Raw genomic sequence first — 20,729 nt, forward strand, 5'->3', positions numbered from 1 at the left:
CATACATATGAATTCTCCCCTAAATATATTTTAGTTAATAGACTTGTGTATACTTGCATACTATCCTGAAGCATTTACTTATACATTTACAAATTAATTTTAGCTTCCACATATGAGAGAAAACATGCATTCCTCATCTCCCTGGGCCTGAGTTAACATGAGTTTTTTTTTTTTTTTTTAAGGACCTTCCATTTCTTTGCAAATGATGCAGTATTATTCTATAACACCTTCTCAAATCTGAATTTCTAATGTTTGGAAATCTGGTAAATTTAAACAATTCATATATTAATGATTTACAAAAGCCTTTATTAAAAAAGCATATAGTATGTAAAAATAAAAGTGAAGAATATGAGAAAAATACAAAGTCTCAAAGGGATCAAAATATTCATTTTTTCTTAAAAGAAAATTATTTCTATGTAAATTGTTTCACTAGGATTTTACTTCCTTCCTACTCACTATCAGGAGAAAACTGAAGCTAGTTGTAGTACTGCTAACAAAGACCACTTCTTTGTGCTAAGATACAAATGGAATTTCCATGGGACAAAGCCGCTGATAATTAGATGCCTCCAGTACAATCCTCACAAAGAAATCTTCTACTTTTGGCCAGAGAACAATAAAATTTCAATGAAAGTATGTAAAGGAATTTGTCTTTAAATGTGCTGATTCTAGAGAACTTTAGAGGCTTCGTGAAAGAAAAGAAACAGAAGTAAGAAACAGAGAGAAAAGGAGGAAAAAGAGCTCAAATGAGTAAGAAAAAACAGAAACTTGAGCAATCAAACTACACTAATCCACACTTGAACTATTATGATGGTGCCAGTTATGAGTACAGATAGATATTATATCTGTGCTAGGATATCTCACTGTGGCTCTGCCCTGCTAAATATCTATATCTTTGTGTCTATTTATAGATATTTATTCCCTAACTCATTAATGGTTGTGGCAGAAAAATTAATTTTTAAATTGGATTTTGGAGATGGTATGCATTTCCAAGCTCCCATCTATGTAGGAAGCTTCACATTCATTCACAGAAACATGCCTGTGTAATTGGTGTTTTATTTTCCTTTCAGAAAATGCAAGTGGCAACTGGTTCCAGATGCGCACACAAAGAACTATTTAATTTGTAATATTTATAAACAATCAGAGTCATGAGCCCTGGTAATTAAAGACTTCTTAATACAGGAGAATGGACAGGTGGAGTAAGAGAGAAAAAGATTAATTTTCCTGTTCTTTTCAGGGCTAGACCAAGACAATTTCTGAAAAGTAGGAAGGCCTTTCCTGTTTTATCCCTGTCAACCTGACGTTCTCTACTTCCGATCTCATTGTTAGTGTCTTCCTTCTGACTTAAGCCCTCAGGTAGACATTTGCTTTCATACTGTATTCCATCTCTAAAACTACTTATCTTCCTTTTCTTCTTCCAATAAAATTTTAACTCTCTGAAAATAGTTGATATTAATCAAAGGCTAGCAAAGAAATACGTGCAGAAACAAAAATACAATAAAGTATCAGTGATGGATTGCCTAGTAACAAAAAAATACACAGGTTTATATATAAGTGCATGTTTATATGTAAAAGATACACATAATCAGCATACAGGAAGCAGAGGCAAGGGGTTTACAAGTTCAAAGCCAGCATGTGCTGTATAGTGAGAACTTGTCTCAAAAGAAAAACAAACATAGTATATATGTATTTTCTCATTTTCTTTAAGTAAAAATGGCTATTAAATCAGAAGAATTGATGAAATTTGGGGCAACATAAAAGTGAAACATTTTAGATCGAAAGCATGTTTATTTCCCAGAAAAGAACAACTAAGTAAAGCTCTCAGAATCAGCTTAAGTTGGCCATGCTTTTTTTTTTTTTGCCAGTCCTGGGGCTTGGACTCAGGGCCTAAGCACTGTCCCTGACTTCTTTTTGCTCAAGGCTAGCACTCTACCACTTGAGCCACAGCGGCACTTCCGGCCTTTTCTGTTTATGTGGTGCTGAGGAATCGAACCCAGGGATTCATGCATGCAAAACGAGCACTCTACCACTAAGCCATAGTCCCAACCCTGGTCATGCTTTTATCCCTTCCTTTATTTCTAAACATTCTGCACATGGCCCATTTTTTTCCTTTAAACAACTATCAATGTAAGAGCAAAGGGTTCTGATTATAGCACTATAAAGGCAGAAGCTGTCAAATCAGTTACTACCTGTAAAGATGCACATATATTAAAGATACAAAGGAATTTTATTGTAGTCCCCTTGTCCAGTTTTTTTTAGTTTAAGATTTATCATTGAATTCCATTAATCACAAAACTCCTGAGAGTACTTGTGAAGTATAAATAGGTTTAAAAATTTAATTAATACAAACATTTTAGGAAGAGCATTTTTAAAAGATAACACACACACACACACACACACACACACACACTCTCTCACTCAACAGAGTCCTAAAGGTATTAGGTTCATATAAAAAGGCAAAATATGTACTGCTGTAATAACTAAGGAAAGATTGATTAAATTCTTGGCAAACAAGAAAAAGTCTGAAAATCTTAAATTAAGATTGGTTTGACACTAGCTGGGCTTGTCCATGTACACAGCAATATAAGGGATATGCAAATATTCAGGATACTTGTCAGTCACATGTGCTTCTATCTTGTTACCTCTTCTTTCCCTTCCCCTCCATAGGTGTGGTTTCTTTGTCTAGCCATTTTCAGAAAAGGGCACAGTGAACTGATTTCTCCATAGGGAATTGGAGGGTAAAATGAGGGACAGTTATATATACATAAAGAAGCAAGGAAAGTAGTTGAACTAAGCAGAAGCCAAACCTTTCACTCTCGTCCCACCTGCTGTGTCTGTTGTCTCTGGATTGCTCTCACTTTGGGAACAGGGCTCTCTCGGGAGGAAGAGGACTGTTGCCGAGACCGACTCCCATTCTGCACAGGTTCAGCCACCAGGGCTGCAGAAGCCACTGACATGCTCCCGGTGCTACGTAAGGAAGCGCTGTGTGGCAGGGATGGAGGGGCTTTGACTCGGGCACCTAACCCAGCCTGGTCCATTTTTCGGATTTGGGGCTGCCCAGTACTATTTTGCCGTGGCAGAGCAAGAGGTATGTGTCTATCTGGTACAGTGTGCCGCCTGGAGAAGTCTTCACTCTGAGTGCTACGCTTGGTGAAATCTTCCATGCTGCTATTGCTGGGTCCACTAAGTTTGAAGTCTTCACTGTTACTTTGGCTTCTAGAACTGGCAGTGCTTAGATTCTCCAAACTAGAATCTACAGAGGCCTTTGGCATTGATGGAATTGGGTTACTGAGGTGATAGACAGGGTTCTGGAATGACAAGGGCTGGAGACTTCCTGGCTGGCTCAAGGCTGGATGCAGGGGTCTTCTCACTTGGGGTGCACTTTGAGGTGTGCTCTGGGTTTCCCGCAGTTGTTTGATGCTGGCCACCTGAGTAATGGAAAGTTGGCTTCCTGTCAGGCGCATAGGCACATCAAGCATGACAGATGCATGCTCCACCTGAGCGGCATGAGTGTCCTGGAGGTCCATGAGAGAGATGCTCCGACCATTAGGAAGGGTATTTTCTTTTTCATCCTTTTCTGAGTAAGTCATGCTCTGGGAGGATGCTTGCTGAACTAGTAATAATGTTTTCCCTCGGAAATAGCTATCTGTATTGTCCTGGCTTGGAGATTTTAGTTTATGCAAATCACTGTGGAAAAGGAAAGGACCCTTAATTATTCTTGGGGTAAATTCATTATAGTTAAGACTTATTAGTTTGGGCATATGACTTCTTTTGAAGTTTCACAAGCTCAATGTGGAAAATTCAAATTTCTTTAGAAACACAGATTTTATCACTATTATTCTTAGAATAAAATCTAGTGCTTTCAGTTTCTTCTCAAGGTTAGAGTAACACTGCAATACCACTTCATCACTGTCTTAAGTTTTTACTACAGTTCCAATAGTCCCCTACTTAGGTTTCAAACTCTCCCAAGATATTCCAACTCATAATTTGTTCTTCCTAAACCTTAAGGAAGAGAAGTTCTAAGTGGATAACCAAAGGATCTTTGTTAAAGCACAAATCTTCCCAATCCAGAGCACAAAATATAAGCAGCAAAATTGAACCTCCCCATGTAACTGGTAAAGCCAGCTATAAAATGGTTTTAACTGAGGCTCTGCTCAGTTTTGAGTGCTATACCATATGAACGCATTGTCATAAAAGCCCTTAATCTTTCATCAACCATGACAAAGATTTTTGTATACATTTACTGAATGTAACACTATTATCCCAGGAAATCTTAGACTGTATGGATTATGACAAGTGACATTTATTTCACATGATTCTTTCAACTGCTCATAATTTTAAATTTCAAAAATTAAACATTTTTTTCCCAAATCTAAACAATATCTTTCTGAGACAATAGCTCAAACCCTCACTTTCCTACCTGTCTGTGGGGTCTTCAAAGATTTTCTGCAGTCCAGAAGAGAGGCTTCCACTAACATTTGGACTGGAGTTATGCTCAGTGAAGCGTCTCAGTTGCTGTTGTATTGGTGTAGGATTAGTCAGGGATTTGGTAATATCAGCAAGTACTCGAGGAAGAGGCCCCAATTTTGCCACGGTTGCCTGTAGGAAGGAATTTTCACCCTAATTGGATAATAGCATTGTGGTATCCATGACAGGATGTTTTTGGGAAAATGATGGCCATTGATGGAGGGGTGTAGGTTGGAGGGAAGGACAGGTATTTGTATATGGGAGTGGCAGGTTCATAATGCATTGTTATGGAGGAGCAGAACCATGGCGTCGAGATGAATGGAGGAGGCGAACAGGGTGCAGCGGACATTGAGGAAAGAAAGGAAACAGAAATTAGGGTTATGCAAATAAAACTTAAAAGACATGCTCAAAACAACCAAATTATTGCCATTCCAACTAAAATAGGCATGCAAAGCAAGCTAAATCTTTGGGTGGCTAGAAGACTTTAGTGGAGAAGGGCAGGGGAAGTACCAAACATCTCCTAACTAAAAGGACCTTCAAGACCAGAGGATGGGCTAGTATGATGAAACTTCCAAAGCAAAAACAGATGATGTGAGAAAAGAAATGCATGCCAACATACAGGAAGGTGCTGCATTCAGGGTTCCAAGAGCACTGTAGGGCACGCAGTTAGATTATAATGCCATTTGCTATCCTAGTCAGTCTTGCAAACCTGATTTATTTACTGGGTATATTTGTAACTTTTTTTCAATACAAAATCAGGTAATCAATCTCTATAAGATATACTACATATATTCCTGATTTCCAGGACCAAACAGAGATTAAAAAAATAATGTTATATAGCAAAACTTGTTACCTTGAATAAATCAAATCTATTTGACAAGATAACTAGTTATAGTTATCCAATAAAGAATAATTTTTTAAGCTATTTGCTTCATCTCAATCATAGTTTTCCTTAGATAATTCTTAGCCTCATGAAGTGTTATGAGATCCCTCAACTGTTTGGCAGTTTTTTTACATTGCTGCCTTTGGGTCTTCATTAGCTTCTCAAAACCAAAAAAATCAATAAACCTTTTTGTTTTTTTGGTAGTACTAGAGATTTGAACCCAAGGACTTAGGTGAAAGTGTGTTGACTTACACAGCCACTTTTATACTATCCAAAGGATTACAAATGATATTTGAAGAATGTCTTTATGTGTTCAACAATACTGGTTCATGGTTCAAATGAACTTATTTATTTTTGCTGGTCCTGGGCTTGAACTCAGAGCATAAGTTCTGTCCCTCAGCCTCTTTGTGCTCAAGGCTAGTGCTCTACCACTTGAGCCACAGCACCACTTATGGCTTTTTCTGAGTAGTTTATGAGGTAAGAGTCTCATGGATTTTTCTGCACTGGTTGGCTTCAAACTACGATCAGATCTCAGCCTTCTGAGTAGCTAGGATTATAGGCATGAGCCAGCGGTCTCCAGCTGAAGGGAATTTACTTTTTTTTTTTTTTCAGTTGTCTTCCCGGCACCGCCCCCCCCCCCCCCCACTTTCTTTTCTTATTTATTGTCAAAGTGATGTACAGAGAAGTTACAGTTTCATACGTTAGGCCTTGGGTACATTTCTTGTACTGTTTGTTACCTCCTCTCTCATTCCCCCTCCCCCTTCCCCTCTCCCCCCATGAGTTGTTCAGTTGGTTTACACCAAATGGTTTTGCACGTATTGCTTTTGGAGTCGTTTGTCTTTTTATCCTTTGCCTCTCGATTTTGATATTCCTGTTCACTTCCTTAGTTCTAATACCAATATATGGAAACGACTGTTATATCACTGTTGTAATCACTTTCAACATGCCATGTGAAACTGCAGCTTCTATTGTCGATGATCATCTTGTATCCCCTTCCTGTGGTTGTACCCGCCCGCATATCACTGTATCTCATCTGAGTACACTGGATACTGTATATACAGGAATTTTCTTCTAACATAGTTAAAATCTAACTAGATTTTAAAATCTAGTCAGTATTTCTAAAGGTAAATAACAGGTTATTGACAAATTAGGAGTGGTTTATTATTTTATAAATAAAGCATCAGTGGATAAGCTACTATTTATGTTCTTTTCATGAAAGTTTTGATTAATATAGGTTTCATTATGCTTCAAGCTATTAGTACAACTTAATAAAAAATGGAGGGAAAAATCCTTATAACAGAAAAATAACTTTAAAAAGCCATTGTAACATATTACTAAACTATTACCTATTAATAAATCTGAAGTACCAGAAGGAAAAAAATAATACGTATGGTTTTCCACTTGCTATTATTATTAGTTTGATACATAATAAAATGTTTATTTAGAATCCAAAAATAAATAAGATAATTGATTTCTGTATTCTTATTTCATATCTGTAGATAAAGAAAACAACTGGTGGGGCTGGGAATATGGCCTAGTGGCAAGAGTGCTTGACTCATATACATGAAGCCCTGGGTTCGATTCCCCAGCACCACATATATAGAAAATGGCCAGAAGTGGTGCTGTGGCTCAAGTGGCAGAATGCTAGCCTTGAGCAAAAAGAAGCCACGGACAGTGCTCAGGCCACGAGTTGAAGGCCCAGGACTGGCAAAAAGAAAAAGAAAAAGAAAACAACAGGATTTCCAGATTTCATGTGATTCTTAGCACTAATAAATATATCAATCTTTCTGCTCTGTAATTTTTTCTCATATGTAGTGTTACTTAAATATGATAAACAATATTTTCTAAGCCTGTGATTTTATTACAAATCAGTTGATAAATAAGAATGTACACAACAATATTTGGTGTTAATTTTCTAGGCAAGTTTTTGTATACATGCTATGTAAATCTGTAGGAACATACATTAATTCAGGTAATTATGTAAACTATATTAATGATTTCATGGCTTTCTGGAATTTCTGGGTTGTTGATCATCTGTGTTACTCAGAAACAATTACCATTTACTTTTCAGATATTTAGTACAAGTGGCTGCTTTCAATGATCAGAGAGGGTAATTTCTATTACTTGTAGATACCCTTCAGAATTCAGATTCAATAAAGTTATCTATCTCTCATTTTCTATCATTCTTCCAGTCTACTTTACCTTATCCAGCTGGGAAACTACTTCCCAGAGTAAGGAATGCAAAACTGAAAGCTCTCGGCCAAGATCAATATAACCATCAAAGCCTGGAGTGTTTGAGATGGTGTCTGGATTAGAGATCTCCAAAAGGAAGCGCTTCATTCCACTCCACTCATGTTCTAAAAAATCATTCATGAACGCCATGTATTCCTCTTTGTTACCAAACCTGAAGTAAGAGGTGAGAAAATAAGAAGGAAGATATTGCAGGAAAGAGATATTATTTTGAATTGATCCATGAAAAATTTTTTACATTGAAGTATAATTTTTTAAAATTTTATACAGATAATTATGACTTTTGTATCTCCATAAGCTCTGTTAAACATACTTCTTTGATAAAGATTATAAAACTTTGAATAAGTTTCTCTTTTATGAATGGTAAAGCCAAAGCTCATGTTTTTCTGGTATTTAAAGCTTTCTATCCAACAAATGCTCACCAACACAAACTACAGTTTTTCTAGCTTCTTCAAAAGTTCCCAAATGTATTATACAATAGTTTCCCCTTTAACCATAGTGTATATTCCAAAACCTTTAATGGATGCTTGAAACTGTGAATAGTGTAGAACCTTTTTTCCCCTATACATACATACTGTGATAAGGTTTCACCTTTTTTAAACGAAGTTCTTTATAACTTCTCTTTGGCATATCCGAATCACCAGTATCACTGCTTCTATGATTTGGGACTATGAAGTAAAATAAGGGATACCTGAACATGAACACTGTGATACCTTCATAGCTGAGATCAAGAACCTACTAAAGGGGGCTGGGGATATGGCCTAGTGGCAAGAGTGCTTGCCTCATACACATGAAGCTCTCGGTTCAATTCCCCAGCACCACATATATGGAAAACGGCCAGAAGGGGTGCTGTGGCTCAGGTGGCAGAGTGCTAGCCTTGAGCAGGAAGAAGCCAGGGAAGGTGCTCAGGCCTGGAGTCCAAGGCCCAGGACTGGCCAAAAAAAAAAAAAAAAAAAAAAGAACCTACTAAAGGATCAATAGCATATACATGGATAAAGGGATGATATTCATTCTGGCTGGGACTGAGCTAGAGAGCATGAGGTGTCATCATGCTACTCAGAATGACATGCAATTTTAAACTAGGGAATTGTTTATTTCTGAAATATGTCACTTAAACAGTATTGGACCACAGTTGAACATGGGTAAGTTAACCCATGGAATGCAAACCTTGGATAAAGGTACTGTGCTCTTTATTTTCTTCTTCAAGCCTTTGCTGATACCCTTTATTTCAACTAGGGAAGAATTTGTCTACCTAGTTCCTACCTATCTCCAGAGCCCAATTTAAAACTATAAAACCTATTCTAAGATAGACTAGAAATCATCTGTATAAGAACTAGTTCAAATTTAGCTAAATATGTATCTTTTTACATTGGCTTATACATAGTGCATACAAAGTTAAAATAGTGTACTTCTAATAACACACACTATTTAGAAAAGAAAACAGTTAGCTTCATTGAAGTTCTATTTTTTTCTTCCATACATCTGTGATCAATTCTGTTAGTGGGAATTCTTTCCTGCTCTTTCCTCAAAATTATTTTCTACAAAAATTTAAGATTACAATTACTCAGGAAGGAGCTGAAAACAATAAAAAAGTAGAAAGAAAGAAGTGTGAGTCTATGCATTCAACTAAACAAACATTATTTGCTATTTACATTTGAGTGCTACTGTTTTCCTTTAACTTTCAGAAAAAAAAATGCCTACAAGCAAGTTGAAAGAACACCCATATGCCTTTCATTTACATTAACTGTTAACATTCTGCCAAGTTTTTTTTTTTGTTTTGTTTTGTTTGGAAATACAAGACTACAGGGAATTTAATGGCAGGGATGGGTTGGGGTGGGTGAGGGTAGGACTCTAACTTGAAACAAGCTAGTTAAGTGTTAGAGGATGACTTCACTTTAGGTTAAAACAAAAAAACTACACAAGTATACACAAGCATCTGAAATGTCACATATAAAAACATCAACACTGGCAGTATTCCTGTGCAGTGGTTATTCTCCCCACTGCTTTTCTATTTTCTAAAATAGAATTACTTGATATAAATGGTACTGAATAGACAGTGATTAATGCCACGAGTTAGGAATCCAAGCCACGCTGGGTGTTCAGCAGTTTGAAACCCAAAATCTAGGTAGTCAAACCAAGTTCATTCCCATTCCCACAATTCCTTTCATCCATTTCCTCTACATTTAATGTTCTAAGAATTCTTCTTTTTTTTTTTTTTTTTTCCCAGTCCTGGGGCTTGGACTCAGGGCCTAAGCACTGTCCCTGGCTTCTTTTTACTCAAAGCTAGCACTCTGCCACTTGAGCCATAGCGCCACTTCTGGCCATTTTCTATATATGTGGTGCTGGGGAATCGAACCCAGGGCTTCATGTATACGAGGCAAGCACTCTTGCCACTAGGCCATATTCCCAGCCCTTCTGCCAAGTTTTCTTTCACTCTCTCTCTACGCATATCTTTTTTTTTCTGAATCATTTTAAACTAACTTGACATCACCTCTAAATAATTGGGCACTCATTTTTTCAAATAAGATGAATTTCTTATATAAAACAATGACATTATTATACTAAAACTTTAAAGCATTATCCATGATTCCTATTATATAGTCCATATTAAATTCTACCAATTATCTCCCCAAAACGTTTTTAAATAGGGCCTTTCTGTGTAGCCCATGCTGACCTAGAAATCACTCTGCTACTCAAGTTGCCCTTGAACTGGATCCTTTGTTTCAACTTCCCTAAGTGCTGGATATGGAGGTGTATGTCACCATGTATGGTTCCCAGAATAATTGAAATAATTTTTCCCATAAGATCATAAAAAGTTGCATTTGGCCTCTTTTTGTCATCTATAGCATTCTTCTATCTTTTGTATCCATGCTAACATTATCTTTTAGGAAGTGGCTAGGCTAGTTGGTGGTAACCATAGAATTTGTCTATTTTTCCCAATTTTTTTCTTCCTCCCCATCCCCTTCCTCCTCCACCACCTCCTCTTCTTCCTCCTTCTCTTCACTGGAAGTGAAGCCAGGACCTTGTACATCCTGGCAAGTATTCTACTATTAAGCTACATAACTAGCCCTTTCTCTATACTTTTATACTTACAAATTCTTGTTTTCATATTGTTAGAACATAATATGTACCATTTTGAATCGTGTTTATAAGCTAACATTTTCATTTAATTTAATTGTATCTTCACCATTTTCCATGAAACTTAGTATTCTCTAAAAATAGTAGTTTGCTTGTTTTTTTAATTTAAATTTTAGATTCTGGGGTCTGAACACAGGGCCTGTGCTTGATAGGCAGGTGCTTATCATCATGCCACGAGCCCTTTTTCCTTTGTTTTTCAAATAGACTCTCAAATTTGTAACCAGGCAGGCAGACCTGGACCACAATCCTCCTAGTTATGCTTCCTACTTAACTGGGATGACAAGCATATATCACTATGCTTAGCTACCATTGGGTGAGTAACTTTTTGCTTAGGATGGCATTGATCTATAATCCTTTCTATATCTGCCTTCTGAGTTGCTAGGATAAACAATCCTAGTTGGCTTCAAATATTACAATAAATACATGTACTATCATTACTTAGCTGCTGCTTTTATTGAAAACACAATGAGCATCTGCCTGAGTTTTGGAGCTTCCCAATTAGAGACAAATTTTAGGCCTCATGCAATCTTTTTTTTTTTTTTTTGGCAGTCCTGGGCCTTGAACTTATGGCCTGGGCACTGTCTCTGAGCTTCTTTTGCTCAAGGCTAGCACTCTACCATTTGAGCCACAGCGCCACTTCTGACTTTTTCTGTTTATGTGGTACTGAGGAATTGAACCCAGGGCTTCATGCATGCTAGGTGAGCACTCTACCACTAAGCCGCATTCCCAGCCCCCTCATTTAAAACTTTAAACCATGTGTTTTTTAAGTGGTTTGGGTGGTATCACCTACTTGGCAAAGTTGGCTAGGTTCTGAATGACCTTGGCAATAAGAGTAAGAGTTCGAGACGTGCGGTCATCAGGATACTCCTGCATAAGGTTGAAAAGACTGGGAGACATAATGGCTGGACAAAGGAAACGGAGAAACAATGAGGCACTAATGAGCCGTTCACTGATGTCTTGCTTGCCTCGGTTTAGGCACTGCTGCTTCCATGATGCAAATACCTCTTTCAATTCACGAGGAAAGACACTGGGGAGGAAACAAACAAAAACCCAAACTAAATCTCTAAATATCAAAGTACCATAGCCTATGAAAACACAAGTGAATCCAGTGTGACTCAGCACATCTCTGCTCTAGAGTTGAATTCTGAGGAGAACTAGTAGAAGTCCAAGGATTAGACTGACTCATGTTTAAGAAGTGGTGGAAAGTCACAGAAGGCCATATGGAGACTTGAATCTGAAAGCCCAAAAGCTCTGAATTAGTGTAAATTTAGTTTTGCAAAGTGGGAAAATGGCATGAGGCTCCTGAGTAAACCATCTGGTTTAATATAGCTCACCATAATCTGTCTAAAAGACTGTTCATCAAAAATCTTCTAAAATTTCACCAAGTACTGGAACTAGAGCAATGATCAAAATTCATGAGCACATCTGTTCAACATTGGTAAATGTTTTAAAAGAAAAAGTATTTTTGAGTATTAGAGGATGTAGATCTAACATTATGGAAAGGATTATGTCAATAATCAGTTCAGATACCAGTACCAGTAAGAGTTGATGATCTTGCAGAAAGCCAGCTCACAGCACATCTTTAGGTTGCTCTGATGGTCTAGCAGTTCACTAGATGAACATTTACTGGGATCCACTTCACAGTTCTCATCTGATTCATACAAAGCTTTGATGAACTCCCCTTTTTGCAAAGAAAACAAGTAGTGTAAGTATAAAGTGTCTTCTTGAACAGAATAAGATTTAAGATTTCTGAACTAAATAAAATGTATAATGGAGAATTTTCATCTTAAAAATGACACAGAAAGCACAAGACTGCCTGTGAAGGAAGGGCTCCTGATTTGGAACCTCAAAGTTTCTACATTCTCACATGTTTATTTTCCCCATCCTGTAAGCAGAATGATACCAAATACTAACATCACTACAGTACTTATAAAATAATAATAGCTTTAAACAAGGTAGTACTTTTTTTTTTAACCAGAAACTACAAATATATTTATAGTTAGCATCACTTGTAATATGTTATAGAAGGTTCCCTTCTAAGGTAAGGGAACTATTATCATTATTTCAAAAAAAACAAGCAACCCAATCTTGAATGAGTAACCTACCTACCTAAGGTCAATTGAGGTTGAATGTGTAAGAAGGTTGTTGTGGGAAGGCTCACTAGGTTTACCTCTTACAATAAGATAGTCACTTAAATAGAGTAAAACCTATAGCAGATTCTCTTTATATATTCCTTATATGCTTTCCCACAGAAATTTTGCTTAGATGCTTTGTTCATATAGCCTATCTAATACCCTGGAGTTACCACTTTACTTGATAATCCTCCACTATACAATATACTTCCAAATGTTCCATGTTTTATATGATTTTTGTCTATATTTGTTTTCATGGCTGCTCATTTTTAGGATGAATATTCTTGGAAGTTTGGAACTGGGCTTGAATCATGCTAAAATCCCTAGTTCCTTAATATTTGTCAAATAATTATTAGAGACAGCAGGTTTTGTTTTGTTTTGTGTTTTGTATTTAACATGAGTCTTATGAGCTTGTCTGGGCTGGCTTGGCTTTGAATCGAAACCATAAGCTCTTAGCCTCCTGAGTATTTAGGACTAAAGGTATGACTGGCCTGTTCGTAGGTTTAAAGAGGAATGGCCCTGCTAATATTACTTGAGGGTTGGGCTTGTTATAACATAGTTCATGAAGGAGAACATAAATTCCTACAAAATGAAGTAGCAGTATGCAGCACATTTTTTTTCTTTAAAAATTTTATTTTATTTTTTTCAAATTTTTATTATCAAACTGATGTACAGAGAGGTTACAGTTTCATACGTTAGGCATTGGATACATTTCTTGTACTATTTGTTACCTCGTCTCTCATTCCCCCCCCTCCTCCCCCTTTCCCTCCCCCCCCCGAGTTGTTCAGTTCACTTACACCAAACAGTTTTGCAAGTATTGCTTTTGTAGTTGCTTGTCTTTTTTTACCCTGTGTCTTTCAATTTTGGTATTCCCTTTCAATTTCCTAGTTCTAATACCAGTATAGACAGTTTCCAATATACTCAGATAAGAGTACAGAGATAGTGTAGATACAACCACAGGAAGGTGATACAAGAACATCATCAATAGTAGAAGCTACAGATACACATGGGACGTTGAAAGTAGTTACAACTGTGATATAACAATCATTTCCATAACATGGAGTTCATTTCACTTAGCATCATCTTATGTGATCATAAGGGTATAGCTAGTGGGCTCTTGTGATCCTCTGCTGTGACTTGCCTAAACCTGTACTAATTATTCCCAATAAGGGAGACCATAGAGTCCATGTTTCTTTGGGTCTGGCTCACTTCACTTAGTGTAATTTTTTCCAAGTCCTTCCATTTCCTTACAAATGGGGCAATGTCATTCTTTCTGATAGAGGCATAAAATTCCATTGTGTATATGTACCACATTTTCCTGATCCATTTGTCTATTGAGGGGCATCTGGGTTGGTTCCAGATTCTAGCTATGACAAATTGCACTGCGATAAACGTTGTTGTGCAGCACATTTTCAATCAAAATGTTTAGTACTTAGGTAAGTGAAAGTTTTTAAAAATAGATATGACTTAGAAAGAGAAGTGATAATTTGGGAGGAACAGGCCTGGGCAACAAAAAGTGAAGTGGTACAAGGAAAGAAAATGGGGCATAGAAAAAAAAAGCCACGTGCACGTGCGAGAGAGAGAGAGAGAGAGAGAGAGAGAGAGAGACAGAGGCAGAGACAGAGAGACAGAGAGACAGACAGACACACAGAGAGAGAGATATCTAAAGTAATTTTAGTTCAAGCCATAATTATTTGTGTATACAAAAATGGTTATGAAATCTGCTGTAGAATTTGGTTAGGGTGCAAAATAATCTTTTTAAAAAAGCATTTTAATATGCTTCCTGGGCTTCTACAGAAGTCATTATTATGTACAAAAATAAGTTACTTTTATTTTATTTTGTGCTGGCACTGGGATGTTGCTTAGCTTTTTCACTCATGGCTGGTGCTCTATCACTTAAGCCAAACCTCCACTTTGCTGATTTATTGGAGATCAGTCTTTCAGGTTTGTCTGCCCTGGCTAGCTTCAAACTGCAACCGTCATAAGTCAGGCATGAGCTACTGTGCTCAGCTGAAAAATATGCTACCTCTAAATAGTTTTTGGGTTTTTTTGGTGGGTTTTCTTTAAACTATTTTTTATTTCTGCCAGTCCTGGGTCTTGAACTCAGGGCCTGAGCACTGTCCCTGGCTTCTTTTTGCTCAAGGCTAGTGCTCTACCACTTGAGCCATAGCACCACTTCTGGCTTTTTCTCTATATGTGGTGCTAAGGAATCGAACCCAGGCAATGCTAGGCAAGCACTCTACCACTAGGCCATATTCCCAGCCCCTAAATAGTTTTTCATAAAGTAAAATCACCAGAATTAGTAAAAGCTTAACATTACCAGTTTTAGAAGGTATACATTCAATATATTCTTCCTGTTTCCTATATCTCTATAATATGTGTTTTGTTTAAAGAGTACCGGAATTTAAAACTTAAGCAATTAATGTCAAAATATCCAAAGTAACAATTGTTTAACCCTTAGATGTGCAATATGAACTTTACATTGAGGGAGTTCTTTTTAAAGTTTTATCTACTATGGGAAAGTAATGCTAACATTAATGAGTAATATATTAAATATTTTTCTTTTATTTTTTCAAGAGTCAAATAAATTATTGTAGGGCTCAAACATAAATTGTCTATGGTACTCACACTATAAAATTGTCTATGGTGAGCACACTACAGCTTCTTTTAAAAAATATTTCATTTTAAAGGTGATGTACAGAGGACTACACTTATATAAGCCAGGTAAGGAAGAAATTTCTTTTGAACAGTGTCACCTCTTCCCTCATTTTTTCCCTCCCCAATCCCCCTACCCAATTTGTATAGTTCATTTCCAACAAACACTGCTGTATTAGTTCACCCTTTCCCCACTGTTTCTGTGTTTCCCCTTCCTCTCCCCAAATCAGATGAACACTGTAGCTCCTTAAATTTTTTTCCTTATATGACACCATTACAATCTTCTAAAATACAATTATTTTCATTTTTGGAATTATAACCTATGCCTGATAATGTGGCGCATACATATAAAAATGGCAGATGGAGCTTTTGTAGATTTGAACTTAGAAAGTTCTTGACCAAAGTTATTGAGACTGATTAAAAACCCCATTTGAGTTTTTCTTGACTTTGAAAAATAATCAGAATGAAAAGGAGTACTCGCTATGTTGTTTAAGTATAATAAGTTTATGCCAAGTTAGAGAATGCTCTAATGTGTTTTCTATGTAAATTATTAACACCAAAATTTCAAATGTTGGTGTGGACATATTAATGTTGAAAGGAACTTGCCTCTACTAAGTGTTCTAAGTGACTCCTTTAATCTTACAGATGGTATTTGCTGTGTGTCACAGGAGCCAAACCTGAACTCCAACGTCAATTAGACAGGTAAAGGGAACTACTAGATCAAAAATTTAAGTCTAAATGAAGCACTCTGTGCAGTAAAGCGTAATGCTTTATCAGGGCTTTTATCAAGTTAAATGAAGACTGGCTAAGACTCAGGCTAATATTAAACAACATATTACTTTTTTTGGTGCTGATGATCGGACCAAGGCCTATGACATGCTAGGTAAGCATTTTACTGAGCTACAGCCTCAGCCCTGACTGACAACTATTAAAATCAATTCTCCCTGAGGATTCTTAGCAGTCTGGAAATGGCATGTAGTTTTTACATACAGTGTATGAAGTATAGCTAATCTTTAATGGTAACAAGACAATCCAATTGGTTCTGAAGAAGCTTACTGGTTAATTCTGTTTATGTTTGGCCATTTTCACCACTCTGGGTATTGCTCATAGCTTACGAGAAATAGTACATGAATTTCTTCCCATTTTCAGTGAACTGTTTTATGCCTCATTGAGCCAATCAACTACTTAATTATTAACTGTTGTATCAAAGGACTTAGTATCCATTTTCACTTTTAATTTAATTTAATTAAAAAAAACATGCTTGATATTGATTTTTAGAATATAAATATTTGATTTTGAAGAAGTAGGTAGTCAACAAATATTCCCTCCTCAGTTCACAGGATAAACATTGTTTAAGAGGCTTCATTGTTGCCTTTTAAAATACAATACAAATCATTAAAGCAAACCATTACATACATATTATGACTGTAGTAAGCTCTTATACAAATGAAGCTATAACCTATTGGCACCTTTCCAAGTGTCAGTGAATATTTAACTATTTTTCTTGTAAATTCCCATTAGATCTTAAAGTTTAACACTAGACTTGAAGATAAGCACAAAGAGAAAAAAATTACTTCTGTAGAAGTGTATTGCTACTATAGTAAGTTTGTTTCATATAAACATAGTGGTCCTATTTCTTGACCATTCTTTCACTTTTTACTCCTATATAATAAGACTCCTTTCCTCTTGATACCAGTTATATTTAAGTTGCTAAAGGATTTGACAGCCACTCTTTCTTTCCTTCTGAAATCTCTGAAAAAAAAGTAAGTGTAAAATTTTGGTGGTCTTGAAAATGAATCCATGTTGAACATGTGCTCTACCACTGAGCTATTTCCTCAGCCCCTCTGACTCTTAATACTCTATTTGTTATTGATATCAAGGACCCAGTATTTTCCTTATTTTCTTTCCTTTTTGCATTTTCTCTTTGATCATTTTGTTCCTCTGTTTTGTATTCTTCTGCACCATAAACCACTTTGAGATCTGTTTTTGGGTTCTATATTCTCTTGTTGACCTGGTACTTTCATAGTCCACATGAGTAAGTTACTTCCAAATTTTCAACAGCTAGCTTGGATGTCCTGCCTAGTCTTCGTACCAAAAATCTCTGAGATTTCCTTCCAGAACTTCAAACTGAATGTATGTAAGGCAAAATATAATTTCCCTTCTTCTAAGTTTATATTTCTATGATTTAAATTTTCTTTTAAGAATCTCATTATCCTTAGTCATTCACAAAGGCCAAAAAGTCTCTAACATTTGATACTTCCTTCGTTTTCCCAAAGTTGTGAAGTCATATCAGTTCAATTTTAACATTTTTATATCTCTTTCTTCTATTCTTACTCAAGCACACTGCCTCAAAGTCTCTTGTTTTCTTTATTATAATGGCTTCTGAATGGATCTGTTTCAGGTGCTTTCCTAACAAGCCACCTTAATTAAATTTAATTCCACTGAAAACATCCTACTAAAAAACTTTCAGTAGTTTTCCTATAAATAAGTGTAAAATCTAAATCCTTAAGCCAGACTCTCAAAAAAATTGGTTCTAATTATTTTCTAGTCTTTTTGTTGTTTTTCACTTGTCTCTAAATGCCCTTTTTCTGCTAAAAAGTTTTATTCTATCCAGGTGCCTATGGCTCATGTCTGTAATCCTAGCTACTCAGGAGGTTGAGATTTGAAGATTGCAGTTTGAAGCCAGCCAGCACAGGAAAGTCTGTAAGACCCTTACCTCCAATTAACTACCAAAAAGCTAGAAGTGGAACTGTGGGTCAAGTGGCAAAGTTTTAGCCATGAGCAAAGAAAGTTCAGGGACAGTGCCTAGGTCCTGAGTTCAAGCCCAGGATGGATCAAAACCCCCCTCCCCACCATACAGAGTTTTCTATATGTGCCTGATTCTTTCTCATTTCTATGCTTTTTGCCCCCCTCCCATGGTAAACCCCATCAATGCCATTGCCCAATGTTTTCCTTATTACAACCTTTCTTCCCTTTAAACCACACATACAATGTAAGTGTATTTTACACAGGGAATAGTTCTGTAATTCTACCAAGCTGAAATACATTTTTAATAAATTTTTTGAGAAAACCGCATTTTGCTCTTTTTGGCTATAGGGACAAGGTGACTTTTATTTTTCTGTCAGCAACTTGAGAACAAAATAATCTCTTCAACCATTAAACACACTTGTACTGACTGTCTACTTTTACCAATTTGTCTCATGAGGTTGAAACAGGCTAAAACTGAGAGGAAAAGAAAAGAAGGCAGATATTTTCCTTTCCATACCTAATGCATCATGAAGATATTGTTGGCCTACCAACTTGAGGTACTCTTCAATGGATTTGGTGGCAATTGTATTCTCTCTGAAGATTAAGACATCATGCTCTCCACAACGATCCACCTCAGACATCACCAAGTCAGTCAGAAAATCCTGGTAGAACAGTATTTAGTCAGGCAGAAAGCAACTGAATAAATAATCCACATTAGAAGAGTTAACAAAAATATCAGTCATCTTGGAAATGATGCTTTCAAACAAGTTACTAGCTTCACTGGAAATGAAGTCTAGATAAAAATCTTACATATCACTACCTCTAAATTTAAAATTCCTTCATAGGTTTTCCCATGGAGTTTTTGAAAAAGACCACAATTCTGAATGCAGCCTATATGTATCTGAATTTTTGGTTTCTGTCTAGTTCTTCAACTGTGTTTAGAATCATTCTCTCTGCAATAGCCTTAGGGGCTTTCTTTTTAGGTCACTAAATACTTATAATCTCCATTTAGCACAAAGCCTTCTGCAAAGGCTGTCCTCAGTTCTATCCACTCCCATTCTCTTTCCCACCCCAATTTCCACAGAGCTAATTCTTGGAACCCGTTGGATATTAGTTTACAAGTCATTTCCTCAGTAAAACTTTCCCTGGACAGTCTTTGTTAGGTTCCCTTTCCCCACACTTCCAAAGCCTTATCTTTTTAGTCTACTGCACTTCTTCCTATAAATATGCATTTATTTCCCTAACTACTTTGATTGTCTTCCCCAGAAAACAGAAAGCCCTATAAGGCTAATGATACTGTCTATTTTTGTTCACTCCACATTTTCAACACCTAATAGTATATCACACACACACACACACACAAACACACACTATCTCCAATGTGTAAGAGGTACAAATGGCCCACAGTGTCAAAATGGAATATATGGTATTCATTTTTTTTGGACTCATGTTTTTGTCTGGCACTGCATTCATCCATCCACCAACAGAGAAGGAAGAAAAAAGGAAAATTAAAATATGAAGAAAGTCCTTCATTTCTTAATAGTCTTAAAACAAGTGATGTAAAATTCAATGTGCTTGGTGATAAATAGGGATTTAGTTTTAGTTTGTTACAGGTGTTGACCCAGTTTTGCCAGCACCATTTGTTGAAGAGGCTGTATTTGCTCTGACCTATATTTTTAGCTCTTTTGTCAAAGATTAGGTAGCCATAGGTCTGTGGGTTCATTTCTGGGTCTTCAGTTCTGTTCCACTGGTTCTCAGGTCTGTTCTTGTGTCAGTACCAAGCTGTATTTATTATTATAGCTTTGTAATACAACTTAAAGTTTGGTATTGATATTACTCCTGCACTGTTCTTTCTACTTAGGATTATTTTTGCTATTCAGGTTTTTTTTATTGTTCCATATGAATTTCGGAATTGCTTCCTCTATTTCATTTAAGAATGGTGTTGGGATATTGATGGGTATTGCATTGAACTTGTAGATAGCTTTTGGTAATGTTGCCATTTTCACGATGTTAATCCTCCCAATCCAGGAGCATGGGGCGGGGGGGTTACCATTTCTCGAGTTCTGCCTTAATTTCCTTTTTCAGGTTTTCAAAGTTCTCATCATAGAGTTCTTTCACTTCTTTGGTTTAAATTATTCCTAGGTATTTTATGTTTTTTGAGGCTATTGCAAAAGGTGTTGCTTTTCTGATTTCAGCCTCACTCTTCTGGTTGTTGGTGTACATAAAAGCCATTGATTTTTGAGGATTTATTTTATATCCTGCCAAAGTTTTGGATCAGCTCTAGTAGCTTGGGAGCAGAGTCTATGGAGTTCTTTAGGTATAGGATTATGTTGTCTGCAAAGAAAGTTTAACTTCATCTTTTCCAATTTGGATTCCCTTTATGTTTTCTTCTTGCCTAATTGCTCTGGCTAGGAATTCTAGTACTATGTTGAAGAGGAGAGGAAAGATCAGACATCCTT

The 20,729-nt window shown here is 36.5% G+C and overlaps 1 protein-coding gene across 5 annotated transcripts in view; it reads right to left on the reverse strand.

Moving 5' to 3' along the window:
• Rasal2 (RAS protein activator like 2) overlaps positions 1-20,729 on the reverse strand; it is a 271,624-nt gene that overhangs the window by 12,808 nt on the left and 238,087 nt on the right. For 3 of the 5 annotated variants that reach the window (XM_048357799.1, XM_048357800.1, XM_048357803.1), the window contains 6 exons: positions 18,788-18,932; positions 12,272-12,416; positions 11,526-11,762; positions 7,550-7,751; positions 4,418-4,617; positions 2,823-3,684 (listed from right to left, as the gene is read on the reverse strand). In XM_048357799.1, coding sequence (XP_048213756.1) covers positions 2,823-3,684; positions 4,418-4,617; positions 7,550-7,751; positions 11,526-11,762; positions 12,272-12,416; positions 18,788-18,932 — 1,791 coding nt within the window. The remainder of the gene's footprint in view (positions 1-2,822; positions 3,685-4,417; positions 4,618-7,549; positions 7,752-11,525; positions 11,763-12,271; positions 12,417-18,787; positions 18,933-20,729) is intronic. The other 2 variants (XM_048357801.1, XM_048357802.1) reach the window with 1 other exon arrangement.

Source organism: Perognathus longimembris, chromosome 11, assembly GCF_023159225.1.
Source record: "Perognathus longimembris pacificus isolate PPM17 chromosome 11, ASM2315922v1, whole genome shotgun sequence".
Taxonomy (NCBI): domain Eukaryota; kingdom Metazoa; phylum Chordata; class Mammalia; order Rodentia; family Heteromyidae; genus Perognathus; species Perognathus longimembris.